Source organism: Callorhinchus milii, unplaced genomic scaffold (genome assembly GCF_018977255.1).
Source record: "Callorhinchus milii isolate IMCB2004 unplaced genomic scaffold, IMCB_Cmil_1.0 Scaffold13, whole genome shotgun sequence".
Lineage (NCBI taxonomy): Eukaryota > Metazoa > Chordata > Chondrichthyes > Chimaeriformes > Callorhinchidae > Callorhinchus > Callorhinchus milii.
Window position 1 is genome coordinate 10180674 of NW_024704754.1, and position 25171 is coordinate 10205844.

Below are 25171 nucleotides of genomic sequence, written 5' to 3' on the forward strand. Positions count from 1 at the left end.
ATGTACATTGCGACTTGGGCAAGGTACCAGAGGGCAACAGGTGACTATGGAACCTAATCCCAGCAAGAGAAGGCTAGGGACCAGAGGCATATCCCAATGGGAACAAAACATAATTGGAGACACTAAAATTTTAAAAATAAAAAGGTGGACAATAATAGTCAATAAAATTTGAAAGAGGCCCCAGGCTTTCAATCTATTTGCTCCCACTCTCTGGAATTCCAACCCACAGTCCCTCCGACTCTCCCCTCCCTCACCTGTTTTATGGTGTTCGGGTCATCTTTCCTTTCCCCCCCACCCCTTGGCTCCCACCGCCCCCCAACTTGGGTGCCAAACCAGGACAGTCATGTGTCTTGGAACATCCTCCTGATGTGAAAGGTGCTGTGTAAAAATAAATTTGTATTGCATTGTAGAAACTATTAAAACTTACTTGTTCCTGATAATTCATTCATACATATGCATACTTGGTGAAGGACTGATTCTTTAACATTTACCTATATACGTAAATGCATCTCATTATGTTTATAAAAACATGATAGGGAAGAGTCATGGCATTTCTGAAACTGTGATTTGATTTGATTTCACCATAGATATGTTTGAATATATAGTATTATACTTCATCACCTAAATAAATTATTTATAGGGATTCAGGTTAATCCCACGGTGCACATTTCACAAAGACTAATTTGCAACACCTCATCTTTAGAAATCAAGTTCTTATATTTTATTGTGGAAAAAAATATTTCCTTATTATATTGCGGTACACACACACCAGTCATCAATTGTGACACACACATAGATATATACAATCCAGAATCAAGACAATTGAAAACACAGATCCATAGTAAAGGACAATATAAGACACGAACATTGTACATTTTGAAACAGAAATCACATCATGGCATTCACATACACAAGGACCGCGCTGCTAAAGTCCTACAGATCATCGCCATCTCTCTAAAAACTCAGAGAAACGTGAGAGTAAGTCTCTTTCTGTCTCTCTTGCTCACTGGAATGCCTTCAGACAACTGTTGAGATTGCGCCTGAATTGCTGGTCACTTTATGTTTATTCCTCAGACATAAAATGAGTAAAAGAGATTTCACTCTTCCACAGCTCTGTCTGTGGAGATGGTGAACACCACAGTCAATCTTTAATCAAATCAGCCTTAAAATAATTAAATTAAATGCAGTCGCAACCATCTTCATCCATTTGGTACTTAATCCCAGGACCGTTTCAGTGGAAGGTCAATTCCTGTGTTCAGATGGAACATATTTAAAGAAACATTCTTTTTAATTAAAAGTACAGTCACACTGCCGAGCTTGTTGGTCTAGTCTTGTGTTCTGCACCTAGATCAGATATAGACTTGATAAGTCCAGAGTGGATCAGCAGGAAAAATGTGTTGAATACTTTTTTTTCCAATAAAAAGGATGTTTTCTGTTGTTCAATCCAGCTGCTCCAAATGATCATTGCACAAGTTATACTGACAATTTTATTACTTTCCCCCACTTTAAATGGTCTCTAATCTTCTGAAATCACATCAATGTCCTCAGGGCTTGTCTGTCTAGTGGCCATTCTCCACCTGCTCACATGTTGGGCCCCTTTTCGCTTTTGTTGCGGATCTGGGCTGTCTTCCTCCAGTTTCTGCCTCTTGTACTTAGTCCTCCTGTTCTGGAACCACACTTTGACCTGGCGAAACAAAGTGGCTGTTAAATTGCTGGACTTTACACAGAAATTTATCGAGCAAACAAATTGTTACACATCATAAACCCACATTTGGCAAATCACACTTATGGTGATTTTTTCCACAACACATTGCAAATTATTTTTTATCAACAGAAGGAAATACATTGAGAATTCAACTCTAACATTACATTGCAGGTGATTCATTTTGCCCTCAAATTCAGTCAATCCACTTTACAGCATATCTTGTAAAGCGCTTTGAGGCGTCTCGACTGTGTGATAAGGTGCTATATCAAATGCAAGGATTATTATTCTTATTAAGAAGCAGTTTGATGGTTTCCATCTTCTGAAAGAGAGTAGAGTGGACATTCTGGAAGGATGCAATTGAATGGGCTAAATTTTCTTCATCGAAACCTCTGGTGATCATATGATGAGATGGGAGCAAAATACTATTGAAGAGTTGAATGTGTTTCCTTCCCACTCTGGGCTCAGAGCAAGTGAAAGACCAGTATATGTCCAGTATATAGCTTTGCTAACCATCACAGAATCTTATTTGAAGAAATGGTATGGGCTATGGTAGAATTGCAAATTAAACTTTATCAAAAGAAAGAAATACAAAGAAATACATTTTCTTTCAGAAATACACAGAATTTCCTGTGTTTTCCAAAAGACTGCCCTCAAGGTTTTTAAATAATTAAAAATAACAGCAGTTAAGTTGATTCTTTAAGCAACGTTAAAAATTAACTCGCACTCAGCTTTGCTTCAGTTCCACAAGTGAAGATCAAAAGCCATACAACTTCAGTCTGCAGGGTCCAATTGAACCTGTGGAATGACTGCATTGTAATGTATGTGCCTTTGGCATGTTTCTATCAACAACTTACATTTATAAAGTATTTTCACCATAAAAGAAATGTCTGGAAGCACTTTCAAGAAAGGGATTAATTAGAAATGAAGTGAATCTTATGAAGGGGAATGCAGTGACTAATTTGGGTCAGTGAATAATAATCCTCGCAATTGGTGTAGCACCACATCAGTTCGTCCAAGCCTCTCACAGTGTTTCACAGGACTCACCGTGGAGTGGAGTGACTGCATATTCTGTAGACAAACACAGCAGCTAATTTGTGCACAACAAAGTCTCAGAAACAGCCACAAAGTTCATTAATAATTTCATCTGTAACTTCAACAATGAGATGAGAATCCAGCTGAACATGCTGGGTGAATTTTGATGAGTGTGTATGTCTGTGTTTCTTTTTCAAGTGGTGATATAAACCAACATAACCAAAAAGGAAATCTCCATTTTGCTTTGAGATAGAGATGGGGAGGGTCCCTTCCCATCCATTTTAAATCACAAGTTAGCTGGTCTCTGAATTAATAATTCTATGTTAAAAAGGATAGTGTGGAAATACGTATCACCAATCTGGGTTGGAAGGGGTTCAAAAAGATTACTTCACATTAACCCACCCTATGCAGGCTAATAATATATCTTTAGTACATTACATGCTCTTTGCAATGTAGCAGATTAGTTTTCATTATCATAATTCAATTTAGCATGTCAATTTCAGCTCCACTTGCAGAACCTTCGATCTGGATTAATTTATTTACATGCTAGATAAACCTACCCTGCATTTTATTTCATGCAAATCTCTTCTTAATTTCCAGATTCCTAATCATAACCAATTCATTTCACCCAATTCTCTCTATTTGGAGATTTCTTGCCGTAAGTAATTTTTTTAATATAGAAATACCTCCTCTTAGATTGAACTAAAGTGAGAATGTTTAATTGTGGCTTGCTAATAAGTTTTATAAATGACAATACAAGTCCTGACCCAAGTATAACTTTTCTTACAAAAGTAGCATTAAGATGTTAAATGAGTTCTGATACGAGTGATCTGGGGAGTACCAGACATTAGCCCCAAGAAAACATAATGAGAGCAGTAAGCTCTCTCCAGCTGTCCAAATCATTGCTGCTCACAGTAATGCTGTGAATTCCACATTAACTTGTTGAGGACCTCAATTTGGTTCTGCTCAACCAACAACAACAAAAATTGCATTTATATTGCACCTTTCACGTTAAGAGGTCGTCCCAAAGTGCTGGATAATGAGAGGTTTGCACCCGAGTTGTAGTTTGGAATCAAAGAGGGGTGGAAAGCAAAGGGGTGGAGGAGGGAGGATGTCCAAAGTCATGGTCAAAAAGGAAGGTCTTGAGATGGGCCTTGAAGGAGCAAGTGAGGGGAGAAGGTGGAGGGGCTCCGAGATGGAGTGAGGGAAGAAGGCTGAAGGACCGAGTGGAGCCAGCAGAGCGGGAAACATGGGCAGACCAGTGTCTGCAGAGTGGAGGGGTTGAAGTTTTAATAGGTCACAACATTTACGCTACAATCAAACAGCAGCTCCTTCGCCATGACTCCATCCAAATTTGCACCTGGAAAAGTCTTCAGCTCTCTGAAGAAATTCCAAGAAAATGGGTGTTTTCGTAATGCGGAAACACTGATTGTCCAGTGCTTGGGAAGTCCTCCCAATGTGAAAGACCACATACAAATGTAATTTTTTTGTTGTTATTATTTGGGCTCCGAGATTGACAGGAATAATTCTCACACCCTCAGAGCAGCCAATCTAAAATGCAGTTATCCCCAACTATGGAGCTCTGTAGCTCAGTGGTTAGAGCCCTCGCCTCACAAGCGACAGACCTGGGTTCGATTCCCGGCAGGGCGAAACCTTGGGCAAGTTTCCTTACTCCACACGCCTGATAATAATCACTCAAGAAAATAAGCAATAATAAATTGGTCACTTCAATCCATGACTGTTTGTGGGAAACTGCTATGGACAATTGGCTGCCGCGTTTTGCCCACAAATATACAGTCAATTCATTTACAGTGTATTCCGTGAAGCGCTTTGAGACATCTAGAAGATGTGAAAAGTGCTATATCAAATGCAAGGAATATTATTATTTTATTACCTTATTAAAGGAACTTGTGTCTTTTGAAACAAAAATACTATTTATCTTCTGTGCAAACACTCCTCTTAGATCCCAAAAGTTCATCTTAATTAATAACAAGCAGACATGTTTTGCACTTCATTCGCGCGCAGTATCAATACTCGGTTACATGTCACAGATAGTTACAGCATCAGGATTCTTCACACTTTCCCAATGCAAGCTCCTGGAAACAATCAAAGGCAAACAGCTTCATGTACAGTATTTATGTACTGATCGACCAGAAAAGGCAGCTTGCCCATTGCTCCCTCTTTTCACTGGAAATCCACACAAGTTTTGCTGCATAGCACAAATTAACTATGTTTACAGCTGGGTTACAAGAGCCCCGTAGCGTTGTGGTGAGCGCACTCGCTTTGCAAGCGAGAGGACCCAGGTTCGATTCCCGGGTGGGAGGAAACCTTAGGCAGGTTTCCTTTCTCCACACACCTCTGTTTATCTAGCAGTAAGTAGGAACCCGGTTGTTAATCGATTGGCCAATCGCTTTCCGGGGGTAATAATCCCTCAAAAAAAATGTGGTCATTCAATCCAAGACTGTTTGTGTGACACTGCTGTGTGCAATTTGCCACAAAATATACAATCAATCCACTTTACAATATATTCTGTGAAGGGCCTTGAGATGTTTCAACTGCATGATAAGGCTCTATATAATAATAATAATAACCCTTGCATTTGATATAGGACTTTTCATGTCTTCTAGATGTCTCAAAGCACTTCACAGAATATACTGTAAAGTGAATTGACTGTATATTTGTAGGCATAACACAGCAGCCAATTGCGCACAGCAGTGTCCCACAAACAGTTGTGGATTGATGTGACCAATTTTATTATTGTTTTTTTCTTGTGGGATTATTATCAGGCGTGTGGAGTAAGGAAACTTGCCCAAGGTTTGGTCCTGCCGGGAATCGAACCCAGGTCTGTCGCTTGAGAGGCGAGTGCTCTAACCACTGAGCTACAGGACTCCATATATCAAATGCAAGGATTATTATTATTTGCTTCTGTATCTGCCTCACCTTACCAGTAATAACCACTTGCCTAGTTTAAGCAGTGGCAAAAAGCCCAGAGAAGAGAGAGAGAATGGTCTGGGTTATAGATGGAATAAGGGACAAAGCTTGATACAAATCTACAGCTTCAATTGTATTGTGTTATGGCCATGAAAATCGGTGCAGGGAGCCAAATCACCTGCAATAAAAATAAAAACAACCCCCACGCCCCTTTTTCATGTTATAAAAAGGTCAACCGAATTACTTTTCTAACGAGGTCCTGTTAATGTAGCTATGATCCGCTTCAGGGAGTTATTAAAGGAGCGACTTGAATGACTGGCCTGAAGGTTACAATTACTGTAGAAATAATTGGAGCAAATGTTTATGTTTGGACAGTGGACTAAAGTGTTCTTACTGGGATCAAGACCTCTGGTAACAGGAAGGAATGTGAAAACATTTCGCTGTTGGGCAATTATTTGCCAGTGCAGGGGTGTGTATTAATTTGCACTTAGCGATATTGTCTTTGTGTGTAGGTTAACAACAAGTATAATTGAACAATGGTAATACGGCGCAAGTTCTTAAGGAACACACTGTACATTTCCCTTCAGAGTAATGTTTACATAAAGAGCACTGAAATTGAACTGCACCCTGAAACAATATTGCATGTTTCATGCCTGGCTGCTCAACTACATTTTTTATGCTAGAGGAAATTTTTAATTCTATGCTTTATTTTTTCAAATACGCATCAGTACAAAATGCTGAATCCTAATCAGCATAAAATGAGTGAGTTATATAGCACATGTACTCCCACTCTGCTGAACTCCAGCCCTGCGCCTTGGGACGTCCTCCCGACGTGAAAGGCACATTACAAATATAATTTTGTATTGTATGTTTAAACATCTGCTTGGATCAATTGTGTTTCATTCTATTTTTTTAAATACAAAAAAACTTTTAAGGAAAATCAGCAGTTTATTAAATATTAATACCCCAAAGAAAATTGTTCCTGTCATCCTTCCACAGAACATTAAAACCAATAATTAAAATAATAATTTAAAATGGCTATATTGATCTGGTTTTATACTCCAATATTGCTATATATATGTGTATATTTAATATAATATATTAGATAAGGATAAGATAATATATACAAAATATATTCAAAACTTTAAAACTAATGTCTCCCAGTTTCAGATGGAAAAGTTTTACTTGGGACAATTGAACAATTGTGTTTTTTTATGTTTTTATTTAAAATTTCCAGCATCGTCGTTTTTTTCCTTATCTCTTATGAATACTAATAATAATCCTTGTACTTCATATATCGTTTTCACCTTGGGAGGATGTCTCTAGGAGCTTAACGGAATTCACTACAAAGTTTAGTGACTAATTTTATAGGGAATGTTTGTGTTTAAAATCAGTTGCGTCGCCGATTGGATTGATATAAATAATAAAAAAATACATTTAGTTGTATAGCGCCTTTCGCCTAAAGAAAAACGTCTCGCAGCGCTCCACAAAAATACAATTGATGTTATACCTGTACGTGAAAGTAGGTGTTATACAGTGTTATACAGGCAAATAATCTAATCTGTACCCCTGTCCCCTTGACAGTGAGAGAAACCAATGTGGGAGATAAATTTGGATGATCCAATATATATATATATACCTTTGGCTATTCACTGAACCAAGTTTTCATTCTGAGTTACGCTGATCGTTTTGAATTGGTTTAAATATTTTAATTTAGCATTTTTGTGACAATGTGGTTTCCCAAGGACAATCGATGCTTTGATATAGTTTCTTTCAGCACTCACACAAAAAAAACATTGGGACTTGAAACTCCGGCAAACATCAAGGGAAAAATCTCTGCCTTCAAAGATAGGTTAAGAAGAACGAGTGATGGGCTCAGTGAGAGGGCGCTTTAACAACAATCCCTGACATCTAACAATAAATAAAGCAAACTCTATCATTGAGCAGGGCCTCTCTCCAAATCTGATATTTCTAATTTTTTCCATTTCAGTTTATATATATATATATTCTGACGGTTTTTTGACATAAAACCAACATGGATAGTTAGGGAACATATATATATCTATATATATTTGTTCATCTCTGTGCCTTGTCCTATTCATTCACAAAGTCTCTCTCTCTCCACTCCCCCTTCCCTCCTTCCGAACCCAGGTTCAAAGGATTTGAACTGTAGGGGGATTCGGCGTTTTTAGTTTGAAGAAGGCCACATTACCATTATACCAAATGAATAGTGAAAGGGATTAGCCACATCCCCGTCTTACTTTCATAACAGAATGGATCTTTATTTCACTCACTATACTGGCAAACCCTTTGAATTTACAGCACTTTACAGCACTATTCGATAGTTTTTGTTGTTGTTGTTAAGACTGGAACCGCTTCCCAGCCTCGGAATTAAGTAGGAATGGGAATAGGTGAAGTCCACGACTAGCCTGATGTGAGGTAGGGGCAGGGAGAAGTTATGTGTGAGACACCAGCACAGCTGTCTCCAGCGGATACAGATGTTGGCAAGGAACTGGGGGAACTGGATATCTCTACACAACTACTACACAGACCACATCAAAGTGAACAACCGAAACCCCTTCCTTTCCAAATCTCAACCCCTGGACCATTGGACCAGATAATAAAATCTAATCCCATATTTCTAATGTATTGTAACTTAATTTTCGAAAGTAAAATATGCAATCTATATATAGCGAGAGTATATGTATATACAGTATATAATATGCTATATATAGTGTGTTTGTAGATTAATAACAAACATTCATTCTTACATTTGATCTATTCAGCGACGTGTGTGTGTGTGCATATGGCTGAACAGATAAAATGTAAGAATGAGTGTTGGTTATTAAATCCATCCATTTGTGGTACATTGCAGTGCCAAAATTGGCTGCCGGGTTTCGCCCACAAATTATACAGTCAATGCAAAGGCACTTTACATTATATCCTCGAAGCGCCTTGAGACCTTTCGACGTCGTGATAAAGCCCTATATCAAATGCAAGGATTATTATTGTTATAGATAACTGCACGGGTAAAGTATTCAGCAGTATTAGTTCAGTGGATCTGTGGAAAGTTGATAAAATGGAAGTTGCATCTGGGTAGAAACGAAAGACGCAATTCAAATCGCTACGAATTTTCCAGAATCGTAAACCAAGAACAGTAATGCTCCTCTATCTCTCAGACTAGAAGGTTAGAGAGAGAAATCAGAGAGAGCTGAGGCTAATCATTCTGCACATTTACACTACAGAAACAGATGGTTTGAGAGCCCGGTGAAAACAAAGTGATGGCTCTATTTAAATGGGATTATCAGATCTGTTCAACAGATAAATACTTGGGCAGATTACACATGTAGCTGTGCCATTCGTCGTTTTAATCGCCCTACATTAAGGGCACTCCTCAAACAGAACCCAACCGCTGTCTCTGCTAGTCAAGATATCTCACATAGGATATAATCCAACTGGCAGCATTTCTACAATTAACTATATAAAATATTATGAAGATTTTAGCAACAAAATCATAATCAAACGGTTTAATAAACCGTAGCTCAAATTTGGAAGGTTGTCTCTTTTTCTTAAAGAAATGAAGGTATGTCTAGCAATAAATCAAAGTTTTTAAGAATTAGATGTATTCCCGCAGCTGTAGTCTTACACTGTCCATTCGCATCGTGACTGGGGAATACTATTACAAACTTCTTTTATTCACCAGCCATTGAATCTACTTTTGGAATAAAAACGCTACTTAACCGCAACGAGCGAGTTTGGGCCTCGTGGACATGTCTCTATAAGCAAAGCCAAACAAATATTCAATAATATCAACCGATTATTTCTGTGAAATCATTATGCTAGACTCCTGTCCCCAGCTGGGCTCTGAGTACACTGGTCCCTATTACACGCAATGACTAGGTAACACACTAACACAAGTAGTGTGTCTCATCATCTTATACTTGAATTTTAATAATTGAGTTCTATCAAAGGTACAATGTCAAACTAACACGCAAGCGAATCGATTCTAAGAAACGCACACACATGTAAGTCCTCGTGAAAGAAACTCATCAACAACTTCGTATTAAGGTGACCCGTCTGTAATATTTAGAATTAAATATAATTTCATTCTGCAAGTAGCAAGGTAAAATATTGTGAAGATATTAACATTACCAGATGGTGTAATGAACTAAAAGCCCAATTTGTAGTTTTGTCCCGTTTGTCTAAGAGAAATGAACACCTCATCTGGCCAACATTTGTGGCGAGAATGGATAGAGTAGGGAAGGGGGTTTTAGGGTAAAGTTCAGCAGCAGAATTGGCTGTAGTAGGACTAAACCAGAATCAGATTGGTCCAGGTCAGCTCTACCTTATGGGATTGAAATGGAAATGATTGAAGATACAGGCCACGTAATAATAATAAATCTTGCATTTGATATAGCACCTTATCACGCCGTTGAGAAGTCTCAAAGCGCTTCACAGAATATATTATAAAGTGGACTGACTGTATATTTCGATACGGGCGAAGTACACAAAGATGGAAGTTATTAATAACAAGTTACACTTACATAACGGCAATCACGCTGGGAGAACACCTTTAAGCAGTTTACTAAGAATGAGTGGGGATCGATGGATTGAGGCAGCGAGATTTAACGAGAATTTGATACATTCTGAATCAGGTGAACGCGCCTTTCTATGGTTAGGAAAAACGTTGATCTGGATTTCGGGCTAATCCTGTAACATCAATGATTCGAATTAGTGTCCCTGCGATTAAAATTCGTGTCATTGTAGCATTTTTGTGCTGCATAAATCATTTACACCACAACCATAAAATCCGGAATAAATGTTATTAACAACAAATTACATTTGTATTAAATTGTTAAAAACGAGACTTAAAAACGAATTTCTTGCTTAAACTCGTGCACCCGCCAGGAACAAAAAGGGGCGAATTTAAATCTAATATAGAAATTTTAAAATTGAACGATTTCTATAACCCATCGTAAATAACAGAGCAAACCAAATCTAATCATCGCACTCTGAGTTTAGATCATATATATTTTTATATAATATGTGATATTGCATAAGTTTGGGGAATAAAACTACTACAAATAATAATCCTTGCATTTGATATAGCATCTTATCACGTCGTTGAAACATTATGATATTAGATTTATTCCCCCAATTTATGGACCCTTTTTGACCAGATCAATTTTGTTGTGCTCTTTTCTGCACATCGAAAACACTGATTTGTATGCCACTTTGCAGTTTCTACTAAAACCGTAATAATAATAGTCCTTGCATTTGATATAGCGCTTTTCATGTCTTCGAGACGTCTCAAAGCGCTTCACAGAATATACTGTAAAGTGAATTGACTGTATATTTGTGGGCGAAACGCGGCAGCTAATTGCGCAGAACAGTGTCCCACAAACAGCCATGGATTCAATTAACCAAAATATTATTTTTTTGTTGAGGGATTATTAGACTATTAGTAGATTTATTAGATTAATGGGCTCGGAAATGTTTCGTTAATGTCTTGTTTATACTTTGTTAATTTCTAGATTGCACGTTTAATAGGAAATAACTGCGCCCAAAGTAAAAAAATAATGACCTGTATATGAAAGTTATAGCTTGGTAGATATTCTACATCGATCCGTTTTCGAAAGATGTTGTAACAAGCTAATTTTGAATCTACACGATTTCTTTTTATTCTCTACCCTCTCCCCACCACAACCACCACCCAAAAATACAGTGTATATCCGCAACAGATATCGGCGAGAGCTGTCACCCTCCACGGTCACTCTCTCTCCTCTGCACTGTCTGGTCATATAACTCGTTCTAATCTGTCCATTGCCACAGACGCAGTCAAATCATTTATGTCTCAAATGCTCTGTCAAAAAGAGAATCACGCAACCGCTTACATTCTGCAGCCACCAGCGCAGAACTGTCTAAAATAGTGCACGGAAAAACAATATTTCAAAACACACTTACATTTACTTAAACTCCCCCTATCCTGGTTACTGTGAATGGGACTTGGTTGTTACGATGCACATTGGATTTACAAAGATTATGTCGTTTCCTTTTTTAAGCAAACACCACCCCACCCCCCACCCCCCCCCCCCCCCCCCCCCAAGATGTTGGCTAAATATTTAAATACAGTGAATGATGAATATTGTATTTAATTTGATTCACTTTACTTCTTGAATAACGAACCGTGAACACGTTCCACGTTCATATGGTGACTTAATAGGGTAGAAATTCCACTTGGGGCTAAATTTATTCTACTTAATCGACTTTTAAGAGCGTCCAGAATTTTGAAAATGCTGTACGTCTTATTTTAGAAACTGGTTTTCTGTGAGTTCTTTTAAGAACTACAAAAACCCGATGTCACAGTTCAGACTGAGTTAAACAATTTGCCAAATTCTGAACGCTGCAAAACGCGACGCAAACAGATCCCACGAGGTGGAATTTCTCCCCTGTTTGTGGTGAGCGCAGAGAAACTACAAAAACTGGTGTCACAATAGAAATCAAACTGAAGAACTACTACAGAACCGACTCACAGACCAGACAATATTAAACATCTTAACCGATTGTAAACTGTAACTCATTTAGTTAGAAACACGCACAGACAAGATTATTATCAATGTACAGTTTACAAATCGGGTTAGGGGTTGTAGGGAAATGAGACGATTTACAAATAAATTCTATTGATTACGGGTTTATACAGAAACATATATTTTATCTAGTTAAAAATGACAGATTGTATTAGAAAAAGTCATTTATTCCAGACAACTAGGATCTCAATGTAGAAGATAATTTCAAAGCGGACGAGACTATTTCCCAATTGGCAACGGTTGCCAACAATTCCAATATACCAATTCTCTTCTCTCATTCACTCTCACTGAAAAAAAACCACGAGTCAGGCAAACAAACGCATAGTCTATACAAAAGTAGCATCTCCAACGTATTGTGGTTACCTACACTCAGGACTCTTCAACGACCAGTCCTTAACATCACTTAAACGCTTTAACATCTACTCTGATAATTACAAATCCACGCTATCGTTATTCTCCCTTTGGATCCTGTTTTGCGTGGTTTCATTCTAAAGATTGTTGCAGAATCAACGTTTAAACAGACTGGGGGATAAACCTCACACATGCGCTTGTTCATATGCAGTCTGTCCAAAAGCCAAGCTTGCTGACAAATTACTGACATTGCTTTTATTGGGGGGACTACAATATAGTCATCTCTGCCCAGATCAAAATCCAAACCAAAATCTTGCCCATGTAAAATACCCCCCCAGCACGGTCGCATCTGGTTAAGATATTTCTCCCGGATGCACCAACATTTCATAACAAAAACTGTCAAGTTTGTATTTGCTAATCTGTTTTGTGTTTATTGCACTAGAATTTGGAGCACGTGATCTGTTTATACAATGTTGTGATACATTAGTAAAATGTGGTGGTTACCATTTTACAGCAATCACGTGGAGGAGGAGGAGATAAAAGTAAATCGATTTAAAACAGAAGGTGCTGGAAATGGGATAATGTTTCCATCAGCATCTGACAGAGAAAGGCAGGTTAACCTTCCAGGTCGGGATGACCTCAAACATAAACCTATCTTTCACTTTCAGATTTTGATAGACATGCAGTACATTTCCAACTGCACCAATTTAATCCTCACCAGTGTCTATAACCCCCCCTAAATTTCTCCTCTTGTCTCCAGAAGGTGCTGCCTTTTTGCTGGACACGATTCTAAACTTCCAAATGGCACCAAACACCCCATCTCTCGCAATGCAAAAGTCCTTCACGTGTTAACTTGGACATTGAATAACTTCAGACAATTTCAGTCCGAGGAGCAACATTCCAGCCGAGTGCTGTCTTCATTCCTTACTTTCCAGACAAGTTGAGTGGATAGGGTTCAGCAGCAGGAACTCTCTCTTTCTCACACACACACACACACACACACCTTAACCCAGGAGAGGTGAGGCCAATTTGAGCATTCCAATTCCCACCCTGTCTAGATCAACTATCTCATTAAAGCAAACAATTAGAACGTTACTAAAATAATACATATACTGCATATGGGTACACAATATTAGAGGACCTCTTCAGACTATAGAATAGTTGAAACTGGTTCCAAGACTTTTGATCAATGATTGGTGGACAGAACCCAGCGTTCTGTCCAAAATGAGGACACTTACTTCCTCTAATCAATCCCCCAAATTAATTGAACATGTTAGAGACATACATCCGGAGTTAATTGGATCTATCTATCTATCTATCTATCTATCTATCTATCTATCTATCTATCTATCTATCTATCTATCTATCTATCTATCTATCTATCTATCTATCTATCTATCTATCTATCTATCTACTTCAGATAAATGTCAATGCACCTGTTAATGCATGCATTTGTGGGATATTCTGTTTGTTATGAATATCTCGTATTCTTACCTGGGTTTCTGTAAGACACAAGCTATTCGCTAATTGTTTTCTCTCGGCTCCCACCACATAGTGATTTTTCTCGAAGGCTCGCTCTAATCTCAGGAGCTGGGATGGCGAGAAAGCTGTTCGTATCCGCTTAGGTTTCCTGGTGAAGGGGCCGTGAAGTAGCAAACTCTCGGCTCCCCCTTCACTACCTAAAAAAAAGCAAATGTTCAGATATGTATTGATGTGAATCAATTTCCAGACAGTCTTTGACCACCCAGCATTCACTATGATATTTATTTTCATGTTGTTTAGACCATATGTGATGATAATTTGCATATAATAAGAGTTCTGTCATTCACACTGATTTAAATAGAATGATACGCGCTAAATGTGTAATTAATATCAAACTTAAAGGAAACGGTTAGTTTTTTTCATTAATAACAATATTTTTCATTAATATCTCGTTTCGCCCACAAAATATATACAGTCAATGCATTTATAGTATATTCTGGAAGCGCTTTGGAACGTCTCAACGACGTGAAAAGTCGCTATATCAAATGCAAGGATATTATCATGTTTAATGTGTTGTTGAACTAATATCTATTCAACCATAATAATGGCCCGAAGTATATTTTTTAAATGAATTCTATTAGTTCATGAGTTCAATTCCAGGCAGGGCGAAACCTTGGGCAAGTTTCCTTACTCCACACGCCTAATAATAATCCCTCCAAAAAACAAAACAATAATAAATTGGCCATTTTCAATCTACGACTGTTTGTGGGACATTGCTGTGCGCAATTGGCTGCCGCGTTCGCCCACAAAAAATACAGTCAATTCACTTTACAGTATGTTCTGTGAAGCGCTTTGGGACGTCTTCCCGACGTGAAAAGCGCTATATCAAATGCAAGAATTATTATTATTATATTCATGACATCATTAAAGTTTGTGTCATTGCTATCGGGATATAAAAAATGTTAGCATTCTAAATATATGCAGTGCAATTAAACACACATGGGGAGAAATTATACATTTATTTTAATCCTGAGCATCCCGAATTTGAGAAATTCCTAAACAAAGCTGTTAGTTCTAAAGCTTTTAAGGCTACAGAACGCCAACTTCAAAATGAAGACTAAATTCAATAATACGCCAAATACTGCACACAAAACTGCCAAAATACATCTAGACTCAGGTGGAATTACCCCTCAACAGTCTCTCAGCAATGAACTAAAAGTTGAAACTTTAAGATAAAAGTATACATTCCATATTAGCCGTGTTATCGGCTATGTTGACACAGGGTTAAAAAAAATGCAGATTTTCTATGCTCTAAAAATGACAAAAATAAATGGTTTGTTTTCTGATAAATCAGGTTGATCCCAAAGTTGAAATTATATACGCCAATTAAAGCGGCCTATTCATTTTCACCCAAGCCAATCAAACACTGTTAATCTGGGATCATTTAATGAATCCTTTTTTGAACCATCGGCTAAAACTATGATTGAAGTTGAAATTTGGGATTTCCTAAATAACATTACCAGGCTTTTTCTAGGATTGTAAGGAAAGCGACTAATACAAAAATAACAAAGCTATCTCTAGGGTTCTGTTGAGTAAAACAAGAAGACTGTGATTCCATTGTGGATATCCCCTCTGGGTAATTTTGCCTTTGCTCATTCCCAGATTTCACTATTTTCTAGGTGTAAAAATACTGAAGAGGGCGAACATTCATTAATAACAGCGATTTGAAGAAACTTTTCAGATCACACCAATGTCTCTCTCGTATTTTCGTTTCCTCTCAGTTGGTTCTGTGACATTTCTCCATCTGGTACAGTGCAAAAGTCCTATTCAATTATTTATTTTTCACGGAATGTGCCTCTGCAGTTCATCTGCTCCATTTAGGTAGGAAATAAAGTGAGCACCTGTACACAACAAACCCAGTCACCTACCAGGTAACTCCAACACACAATTTACAACAAAACATAAATCACATTTAGCATGTTTAATCGAACAGAAATTCATATGTCTCAATGTCCCCTCCCCGCCCAACAGCGGGAGAATAGCGACACCAATTCGCATTGCAATTATGTTCTACTCAAAATATACAGTCAATTCACTTTGCAATATATTCTGTGAAGTGCTTTGAGACATCTCAACGACGCGATAAGGTGCTATATCAAGGATTATTATTATTATTATTACTCAGCACATGTGGACAAGAATATGGATAATAATAATATACTTTTTCTATACGTTAAAACCAATCGATTCAAGTACAATTCAGCTTGTGCTGCCATATTTCTTAGATAAATTGCAAGTGGCCATAAGAGACAGGAACCAAGAGCGACCCTTGCCCCCCATATAAATTAAGTAACTTCCAAAGATGTTGACTTTCATGTTCTATTAGGACAGATCCAGGATTCTCAGGAAGCTTCCATCTTCTCTGAATGATATAGCTCCATCTAGACTCATTACCCAGGTTGACCCTCACTCCAATGCAGTGCTAGGGAAACCCTGCACTGTTGGATGTTCAAGTCCTTCGGATGTGATGTTGAACCAAGGTCCTCAAGTTTACCTGTTCAGGTAGACATTAAAGATCCTATGGCACTATTCAAGGGAGTTTTCTCACTTGCCCTGGTCAACAATCTCTCCAAATCACTTCACGGCTGTTTGTGCTGAATTTGGTTGTATGTTCATCTACAAATACAGTCAAAACACTTGACAGTAAAATCTTGTGTGGTCTTTATAGAAGTTTGGATGATGTAATGAGGTGCTATATCAAGGATTATTATAGATATGTTGCATTCTTTTTCTGCACTTTCTGCTATATTAAACTGATTCTGAGGCCTGAGAATCAAACAAATTCAGATTGCTCAGAATAATGGAAATGTCTTGAATTCAATATACACTAAAAAAAAGGCTTATAAATATAGATTGAATTTAAGAATTTTCTACAATTCCATCTTCCGTTGCTAGACAAAATGTGTTAAAGATCAACAGAATTTCAAGCCATAGGTTTGCAAGAAGTTTTACCTGTTTTAGTTATGCTGTATTCACAATCATTTAAATGGTCCTATTCCCAATTAAGCCCAATAAGCAATAGCAACAATGTCTTCAGATCTTATTGTTCACCTACATTTATAGTAATTCTTTCATTTCAGATGCAGCACAGTGCATCAAATTAGAAATTGATGTTTTGTGATTGAAAATGTTATTTTTATTTGGTTAAGGGGAGTCTGGGGAGAGACAATGAATGGTTTCAGGGCAATCAAGCGGATTCTTTATGATGCAACCTGTGATTAAATCCAATGTATTTATTATTGGGGCACCTGACTGATGTTTAAGCATACATAGAGGATAGGCCATTGAACATTCCCACCATTTGTTGGATCATCACAAAGAATTTAATTCCATTTCACATCTTTTTCCACTTTCTTTAACACCCCCGCTTCTTAGTATCCATGTGACTTTTTTAAACAAAACAATTGACTCTATATTGTATATTTGGTCAGCCAGATGTCTGGCACACCTGGAAACCCATCATCATATTTAAGAGTATCCAAACCCAACTACCGAGAGTTTCACAAATGTATGAAAATTTCCATTTCCCTGATATGGGGTATGCACTCTGTCCCCGGATTGACTCACACTGCTTGGAGTGTTTAGATAGAGGTTGTGGAGAACCAAGGTTTAGTACTCCCAGAGAGTGCATTGGCTTACAGCTAGGGTTTAAATTCATTTCCATTGTGAACACTGGCAAGTTTCCAATTGGTGGTCCAGTTAGCAACAGGCCACCAGTCAGGACTTGAGCTTGCAGTGTTAACAGGAGCCAAGTTGGAAGAATCCCAGTTTCCAGTAATTGAGTCTGCATTTTACAGCCTTCTGGGGCAATACATTTGACATTCTCACAAATCTTTAGGGGAGAGGGGGAGAGAGGAAGAGAGAGTATGTGTGTGTGAGAGAGAATGTGTGTGTGGGCGATAGTATGTGTGTGTGAGAGAGAGAGAGTGATTGATTGACAGAGAGGGGGAGAGAGAGAGGGATTGAGAGAGTGGGGATGAGAGGGGGAGAGAGCAGAGAGAGAATGATTGAGAGCACGTGATTATGGTGCTCCCACCCCCAGCTCAGGCACCCAGTCAAGTCAAGTGTTGTGTCAAGCTCTTTGAAATGTCCTTTCAACATGAAAACGTTGCTGTGTAAATGTTCTTATGTTTCTGGAAGGGGAACACAAAATATTGCTTATGCGGCCCGCGAACCTTTCTCAGACGGGGAATTTCTTGAGATTATACATATGATCATTAGAATAAAAAACTTAGGTACTGAGAACTCCCTTTAACACGAGTATGCAGGAATAATAGCTAATGTTTGGAGCAAAGATATTAATCAATGCTGAGGATTGTTGATTGACATCAATCATTTTCAGAGTGAAAAAATATTTTATGTGTCAAGTGAAGCTCATTTGCTTCTCTCCTGAAGGCCCCGAGTCACTGAGGAATGAGGCTCCACAGGTGAGAGATTGTTTTTCCTTCCTTCCACACGTGGGCACTGCTCACATGTGAGTTTAGACTGAGTATTACTGGCAGACTGTCCAACATGGGTAGTATCGCACCCAATTCTATCCCTGCCTTACACGCATGCACTTTCCAGAGGCGTCATACTGTATATAATAATTAGGAGCAGGTCCCAAGCTGTGCTTTCCACTCACTGAAACAGAGCACGGAGGCCATTTGTAACTGTTTGGGTTTGCATAACTCACTTCCACAATGAACCCTGCCTTTACCAACTGAGCCAACAGGGTTTCCTGCATTTACTTCAATACCGTATAATTATATAATAATTTGTAAAATGCGATTGATGGGATAACCGGCTATTTTGTAATATTAAAAGTTCCATAGTAGTTGGGAGCCAGGTTGGGGTAGGGGTGGTTCATTACAAAGACACTACATTTGATAGTAGTTACCTGTGAATTGCTTTGAGATTTGAATATGATGGGCACAGTATCAAATGCAAGAAATGTTACTTTTTTTCTTCCCTTTGCAATATGGAGAGTGAGCATCTCTTCAATATAATGCCCACCCGCACTGCTCTGGAAAAAATCTCAAATCGCCCCGTGGAGTTTACAGTTTACAGTTGTAAAAGAATTCATCCGAAATATCGTATGATCATCGGCACTGTGGCACGTGTGGGTTAACATGAAATGAGAGAAAGCTCGTGGGAAAAAAAAGTTAGCAAGCACCGTCACTTTTTATTATGAAACCTGTATGTACTATGCTCAGTGACACTTTGAGAGGAACGCTTCTGGCATTAGCATTGGTGTGCCAGAGAACCTCTTAATGATTCTGGTTTAACCAGATATTGTGTAAAGAGAGAGACAGGCTGTAACCATTTAAACACACAAAAAGGTGGATCAATCAGCATGTGAAAGCAAGCAAGGTTAACGTTTCAGGCGTCGCCTCTGGTCTGCTCAAATTAATCATTTTAACTCGAACTGGTTTTATTTCAGATTTTTAAACATTCACATTATTTTTAAAAAGGTTTCTGCATCGAACATTTAGAAGTTAAGAGAGATTATATTATTTTAAAGTTAGACTGAATTGTTGATCTTAAATATTTACCTTGAATGGTGACTGTCGTATAGTTTGAAGTTTAATGGTTGAAGAGTTGGATTCATAAATGTGGAGCTTCTAACAACTTTTTAAAACCAATAATTACATTTTTTTTTAAAAACACTGCATTTAGAAATGGCCTTCTGTAAAATCAGGCGATGTGGCATTTGATACTAGGAACATCTCTGTATCTAAATATTACATACATTATTCTAAACATAGGGCTGAGATTAGGTAGTAATTAATCAATAATTTAATCCGGGATTCGTCCTGACCTGTGGAATCGAATGTTTCTCCCTACAAATGCAGAGTTAAGCTGTCAATTTTCATGAACCTTAGTGCCAATGATATGATATTCAGAAGATCCAGGTTGCATGTTTTATGTGGGATGAGGAGGGAGCAGAGGTGTATTCCCAACAGTATCAGTATATATACAGCTACATTCATCCTTTCTGGCCATGTATGTGTGAGAAAAAAACTGCAGTTCTAATTCATTTATTCTTTCAGTATTAGAGCTGCTATGGGCAATATTTTCCTTGGATCTCACTGAAAACCTAATTAATTTGGAGGATGTAAGAGATAATGCTATAGTTTGAAGCGTATTTCATGTATTTGGCTAAGTTATACAATGGCACGCAACTTGTATTAGAATGACACAAGATCTCTAGAGGAAATACCTATCCTCTTAAAAGATAGAAGGTCAAGTATTATTTTTTCCTGAAATATTCCTCTGCTCCGCTATCTAGTAATTTGTCTACACGACAAAACATGGGTCCACATTTTGTGTTTACAGACCAATTCACGGGTCCATTGCGTAAACATGTTTTGAAGACTTTCTCACGTGATTTGCTGCACAAGTAATTGTATTATGTATATAACCAAATGTGCATATGTTTCTAACGTGTGGCTGAAGGATGATTTCTGCGTTGCATGGTGCATTGCAGGGCTCAGCACAGACTGCAGAGTACAGCAAGGTATATAGGGTCGGCACAGTACGTAGCTTCCACGGAACAGCACGCCAAGCACAGCTCACAGACTCAGCACTTAGCAGGCAAGGCACAACGCGCCAATTGCCCAGTAGAGCAAGCTGCATATACGTTGCCTGTAAATATGTTATGCATGCATGGTATGGGATAGATCTGTCCCTGTGGTGTAACATGCAACACAGGATGAGTAGCGCTCTGTATAGCCTTGGTTTGCCTGCCGAACAATGCGTGGCCTTTGTGGCATTCTCTGCATTGCAACACACGGGCACCCAAGTAGCCTGTATAGTCGTTTTGAGCTATGTGATCGATACCATGATCTCTGCAATTCCCATGTGCAGGTGGGATGCATGGAATTCTCAGTTTGGTTTGGATATTCTTAAGCATGGTGATGGGTTTCCACATGTGTCAGACACTGGCTGACCCCAACAAATGCGATGGGCTGGCTCCTTGAAAGGTTTCCATCTGATACAGCTTTCATTACAATTGGAGACTCGTCTCGAAATAACACTGACAGTGAGATTTGAGCTGCAATTTCTGCTCGGGTTGTAACTGGCTATCGTGACAACCGTCTTGACTGTACATTATCGAGTTTAAGCGGGAGAAAGGGAGACCTATGGGGGAAACTTCAGTCACATTCCGCCATGAGCCAGCTTGTTACGAGAATTATTTCACGGTTATTGAAACCGATTCGTTAGTGGAGGTTTGTTTTCTGTAAACAGGCTGCGTTCTCCCTCTCTCTCAAAGTCTCTATTTGAGTGACAAAGTCTATTTGTTGTACTCCACTTAGTCAGGGTCCTCTCTCCACGTTTTACCCCCTTCGCCCCCCACCACACCCCCAAACAAGTGGTTTTTATGATCAATTCTTCCCAAGCTCTCTGAAATGGAGCGTGTAAAACAGCACTTGATTCAAATCTTACAACAGTAACATTATAAAGCAAACATTCAAAACCATTAGGGCAGTTTCGATGTAAATGCCATTTTTATTTTGAAATCATCGATGCTTATATATCATCTTGTTAATAACCTTTCCCCGATTTCCAGCGCTGTCATATCAAACGATAGCACTTTCATGTGTTGATTAGACAATTATGCACAGTTTAGATGTAATTATTGTAAATTTCAAAAATTATGTTCACTGGTCACCGGTGACAAACGACACAGGTTAAATTTGCTCTCTAAATGCTGTTTTTAATGTTAGTTTGGTTCCTACAGTTGTTTTAACGGAACAATTCGTTAAATCGCCGTTTGAGGAGAAAGATAGACCACCAGTTTACGGTATTCGATCACTGCCTAATCGGGTAGGCAACTAATCGGGTGATTACCTTAAAACCACCTTGGGTTGTTGACAAACTGGCGAAAGGAGCAAAAAAAATCACACAATTATATTAACAATTTACAGCAAGTGTTTAAGAGTATTTTAACCAGTAAGTATTTGGTTATAAAGTAACCCGTAATATGCATTGAGCAATAAAAAAAGGTTTCAGTTGTAGAAATATTATAATTTATTATACTCTCGCGTCCAAGTGTGATAAGTGTGACACACATAGATTATCAGTCTCATGTATAATTATATTACGATCACTGTTTAATGTGGTTGTGCATCTTAGAAACGTTTTTAGTCAGTAAAGATGTAGAATTCCACACTGCAGATAATACACTGCCATTCCCAGTATACTATTATATATATTATATATATAATTATATATATATAATTATATATATATAATTATATATATATAATTATATATACATTATACTATTCCCAGTCATTCAATGGAGATTCTTAATATTACAATTTATAAACATCAGAGATTTTTGTCAATGTAAAAATGGTGACTTAACAGATTTAATTTTCTTTACCTGGTTAATTTCAATTAATCTTGGTGATATTTAGTTTTGAAAGCGCGTTCCACCACATGCAAAAACGATGACGTTTCGTTCTCTCAGGTACACTTAGATTCTCGTATCAAATTCATAAGGTTGCTTCCATTTTCTCGTATTCCTGATTTTATATCAAAGTATTTTTTGTCAAATAGCGACCAAGGCTTTATAGACAATGAGTGTGTTTATAAAAAAAACGTATCGTTCCATTTATTCCAATTTTGTAAAGTTATTGTATATAAGGACATGAGAATTGCCAGACGAAAGAAGACCAAAGTCCATTCAGTTCGCCTTCCACCATCCTGGCAGTCACATGCACATGTCATGTCCCAAACTATACACTGTATCCCAATATATTATTTCCTAATAGAAATCTATCTAATTTGTTATTGAAAGAATCGATACTTTAAAATATAAAATCCACCGACCTGTTATGTTGCACCTTATCGATAGATACCCATTCTTTCAGATAACCATTTTCAGAGGTTAGTTTAGAGAGCTTCAACTATTCAGTAGATACGTTGCCATAGCTTTAATCTGCTGCCCGACATCCCGAAAAAATGCCTCGTTTGGTTCCCACATTGAAAATAAAGCTGCAATTTTATGGCGTGTTCATAACAGTTCTCCCAGCCTCCAAAATAATACAATTCCACCTGAACGGAATTTCTGTCCCAGTTAATCTTAGAATTTAAAAAAGTAAAATACGTGATGCATCCTGACAGCAATTTGTATTTGCATAACACATTTCCCTTGCATTGACTGTCGCTTCCAAACTATCTACCTAATTGACAGATTTATGTAAAACAGAAAAAAAATCAAACTAAATGAGAGAAAGTAAAGGTATCAAATATTATCAGGTGGTCTAAGTATTCCTTGGAAACAAATAAACTGAGACCTGTTGATTGTTGAATGTTGGTGATTTGTTTTATTAACAGAAAGAATATACACTGATCGAAAGAGTTTCTCTATAGAAACTACAATCGGAAATCGCGAAAAAATAATTGTCCGTTTAGCCCCGAAATATTTCTCAAGGGATATTTCTCATGGTTCATTTATATCGACCAGAATGATATAATACCCTAACTGTAGCACGGTGCGAGTATTATTTATACACTTACTTAAAATTAAATCCGTTTACCTTGAAATCTGTGACCCAAATATCTGTTCCTCAACACCCACGGGTAAAAACTCAAGGCTTCTCTCTGTTGTGGCGCAAAGAATGACTGTGCGGGGAAGTGGTGTGGATTCCCGGGGAGCACGGGCACAGCGGGGCTGCCTGCGTGGGTCACCGGCTCCGGGAACAGGAGCTCGGGACTGCTGTACAGAGTCCTGCCCGCGCCTTGGAAGCCGTTGCCAAACGGAGAAGGATGCACTGAGTCCGCGTATCTCAGAGCCGTGGGTCTGACGGGTTCCTCGCTGGCTGTGCAGTTGTCTTTGCCCACCAGAGCCTCGATAGTGAAGCATCTCTTGGCTGTAGACTGGAACATGGCTTTCGCCAAATGACGTTGACTTCGAGGGTGCAAAGACGAAAAGAGAAATGGTCTACAGCAAAGTCTAAAACAGGACCAGCACAGGTACAATCCCTTAGATCCGAAGTGGACTCCAATCCGTGACACAATCCATACGCGATCTATTTGCCAAACTGTGGATACACTGAAGAAAACTCACGATAATGCTAAAGATTTTCACCCGCACGATCCGAATTTAAAAAGGGGCTGAGACCAAACAGACCAGTTATTGGCAGCGCTTCTCGCCATTGGCTCCATTACCCGCCCTCCTGTTCGTGTCAATTACAGACGCGCCTCACATGCGCAAACTGCACACGGAAGAGCCACCGCCCACCGGTCAGTGACACAGTGACTGAGAGGCGCCCACAAACAAACAAACAAATACATTCATTCCTGACGTTTGTACAGTAAATAAAATATAACCATCCGAGGTAAAAATGCACCTGTAGATGGGTCGAGTCTTTCTATTTCTATAGCAGGATTCACCATTCATTTGGCTGTTCACAATTAAACATAACACAACTTCCATTAAAAACACTGTTGTTGTGGGGTAACCTCACGGTAAGTAAGTAACCCGATGTGTTTTTCAAGCGTCGTTGACGTTTTTTTTATCTTCGAGGAGTGATATTATGGGATGATATATCAATTGATTTTTTTTATAAAGATGTGCTTCCTACATGTTTCTTAATACCCCCCAAAATGAATAGGTGACAAAGTCTCCTCCCCATCGACTCATAACAGAATACATTATCCTGATGTTTGTTGAATAAAGTCTCCCGTTTGAAAACGTTTCGCTTCCGCTTGTGACCGCCCTCCGTCTCATCGGGGTGAGGATGGGGAGATTAGTGTGTAAATGGGGTTAAGAGTTTGTCTGACATAGAATTGTTTATAATGAAGAGTTACAATAAGTGGTTATCATTTATCTACATTATAGCATCATTTTTTTGGTCAACTGGGTGTCTGACACATTCAGAAACCCAACAACAACAAAATTACACCTTTCACATCAGGAGGAGGTCCCAAAGCACTGCCCACCTGCTTAAGAGTATGAAAGACAAATGATGCCACGGGAATGAAATCAGTCCCAAATCCTCAACAGGGCATCTTGATTTTGCCCTGTGCT

At 38.4% G+C, this 25171-nt stretch overlaps 1 protein-coding gene and 1 non-coding gene across 2 annotated transcripts; both read right to left on the minus strand.

Annotated features, from left to right (window-relative positions):
- Positions 1 to 707: 707 nt before the first annotated feature.
- emx3 (empty spiracles homeobox 3) lies at positions 708 to 24213 on the minus strand. Its single transcript, XM_007891339.1, has 3 exons — positions 23679 to 24213; positions 14101 to 14285; positions 708 to 1684 (listed from the first exon to the last, which is right to left on the minus strand). Exons 1-3 carry the CDS (start codon positions 24025 to 24027, stop codon positions 1517 to 1519), a joined length of 702 nt encoding a protein of 233 aa, XP_007889530.1. The 5' UTR covers positions 24028 to 24213; the 3' UTR covers positions 708 to 1516.
- Positions 5555 to 5626, minus strand: trnae-cuc. Its single transcript has one exon. It is a non-coding gene; the product is annotated as a tRNA-Glu (tRNA).
- Positions 24214 to 25171: the final 958 nt, after the last annotated feature.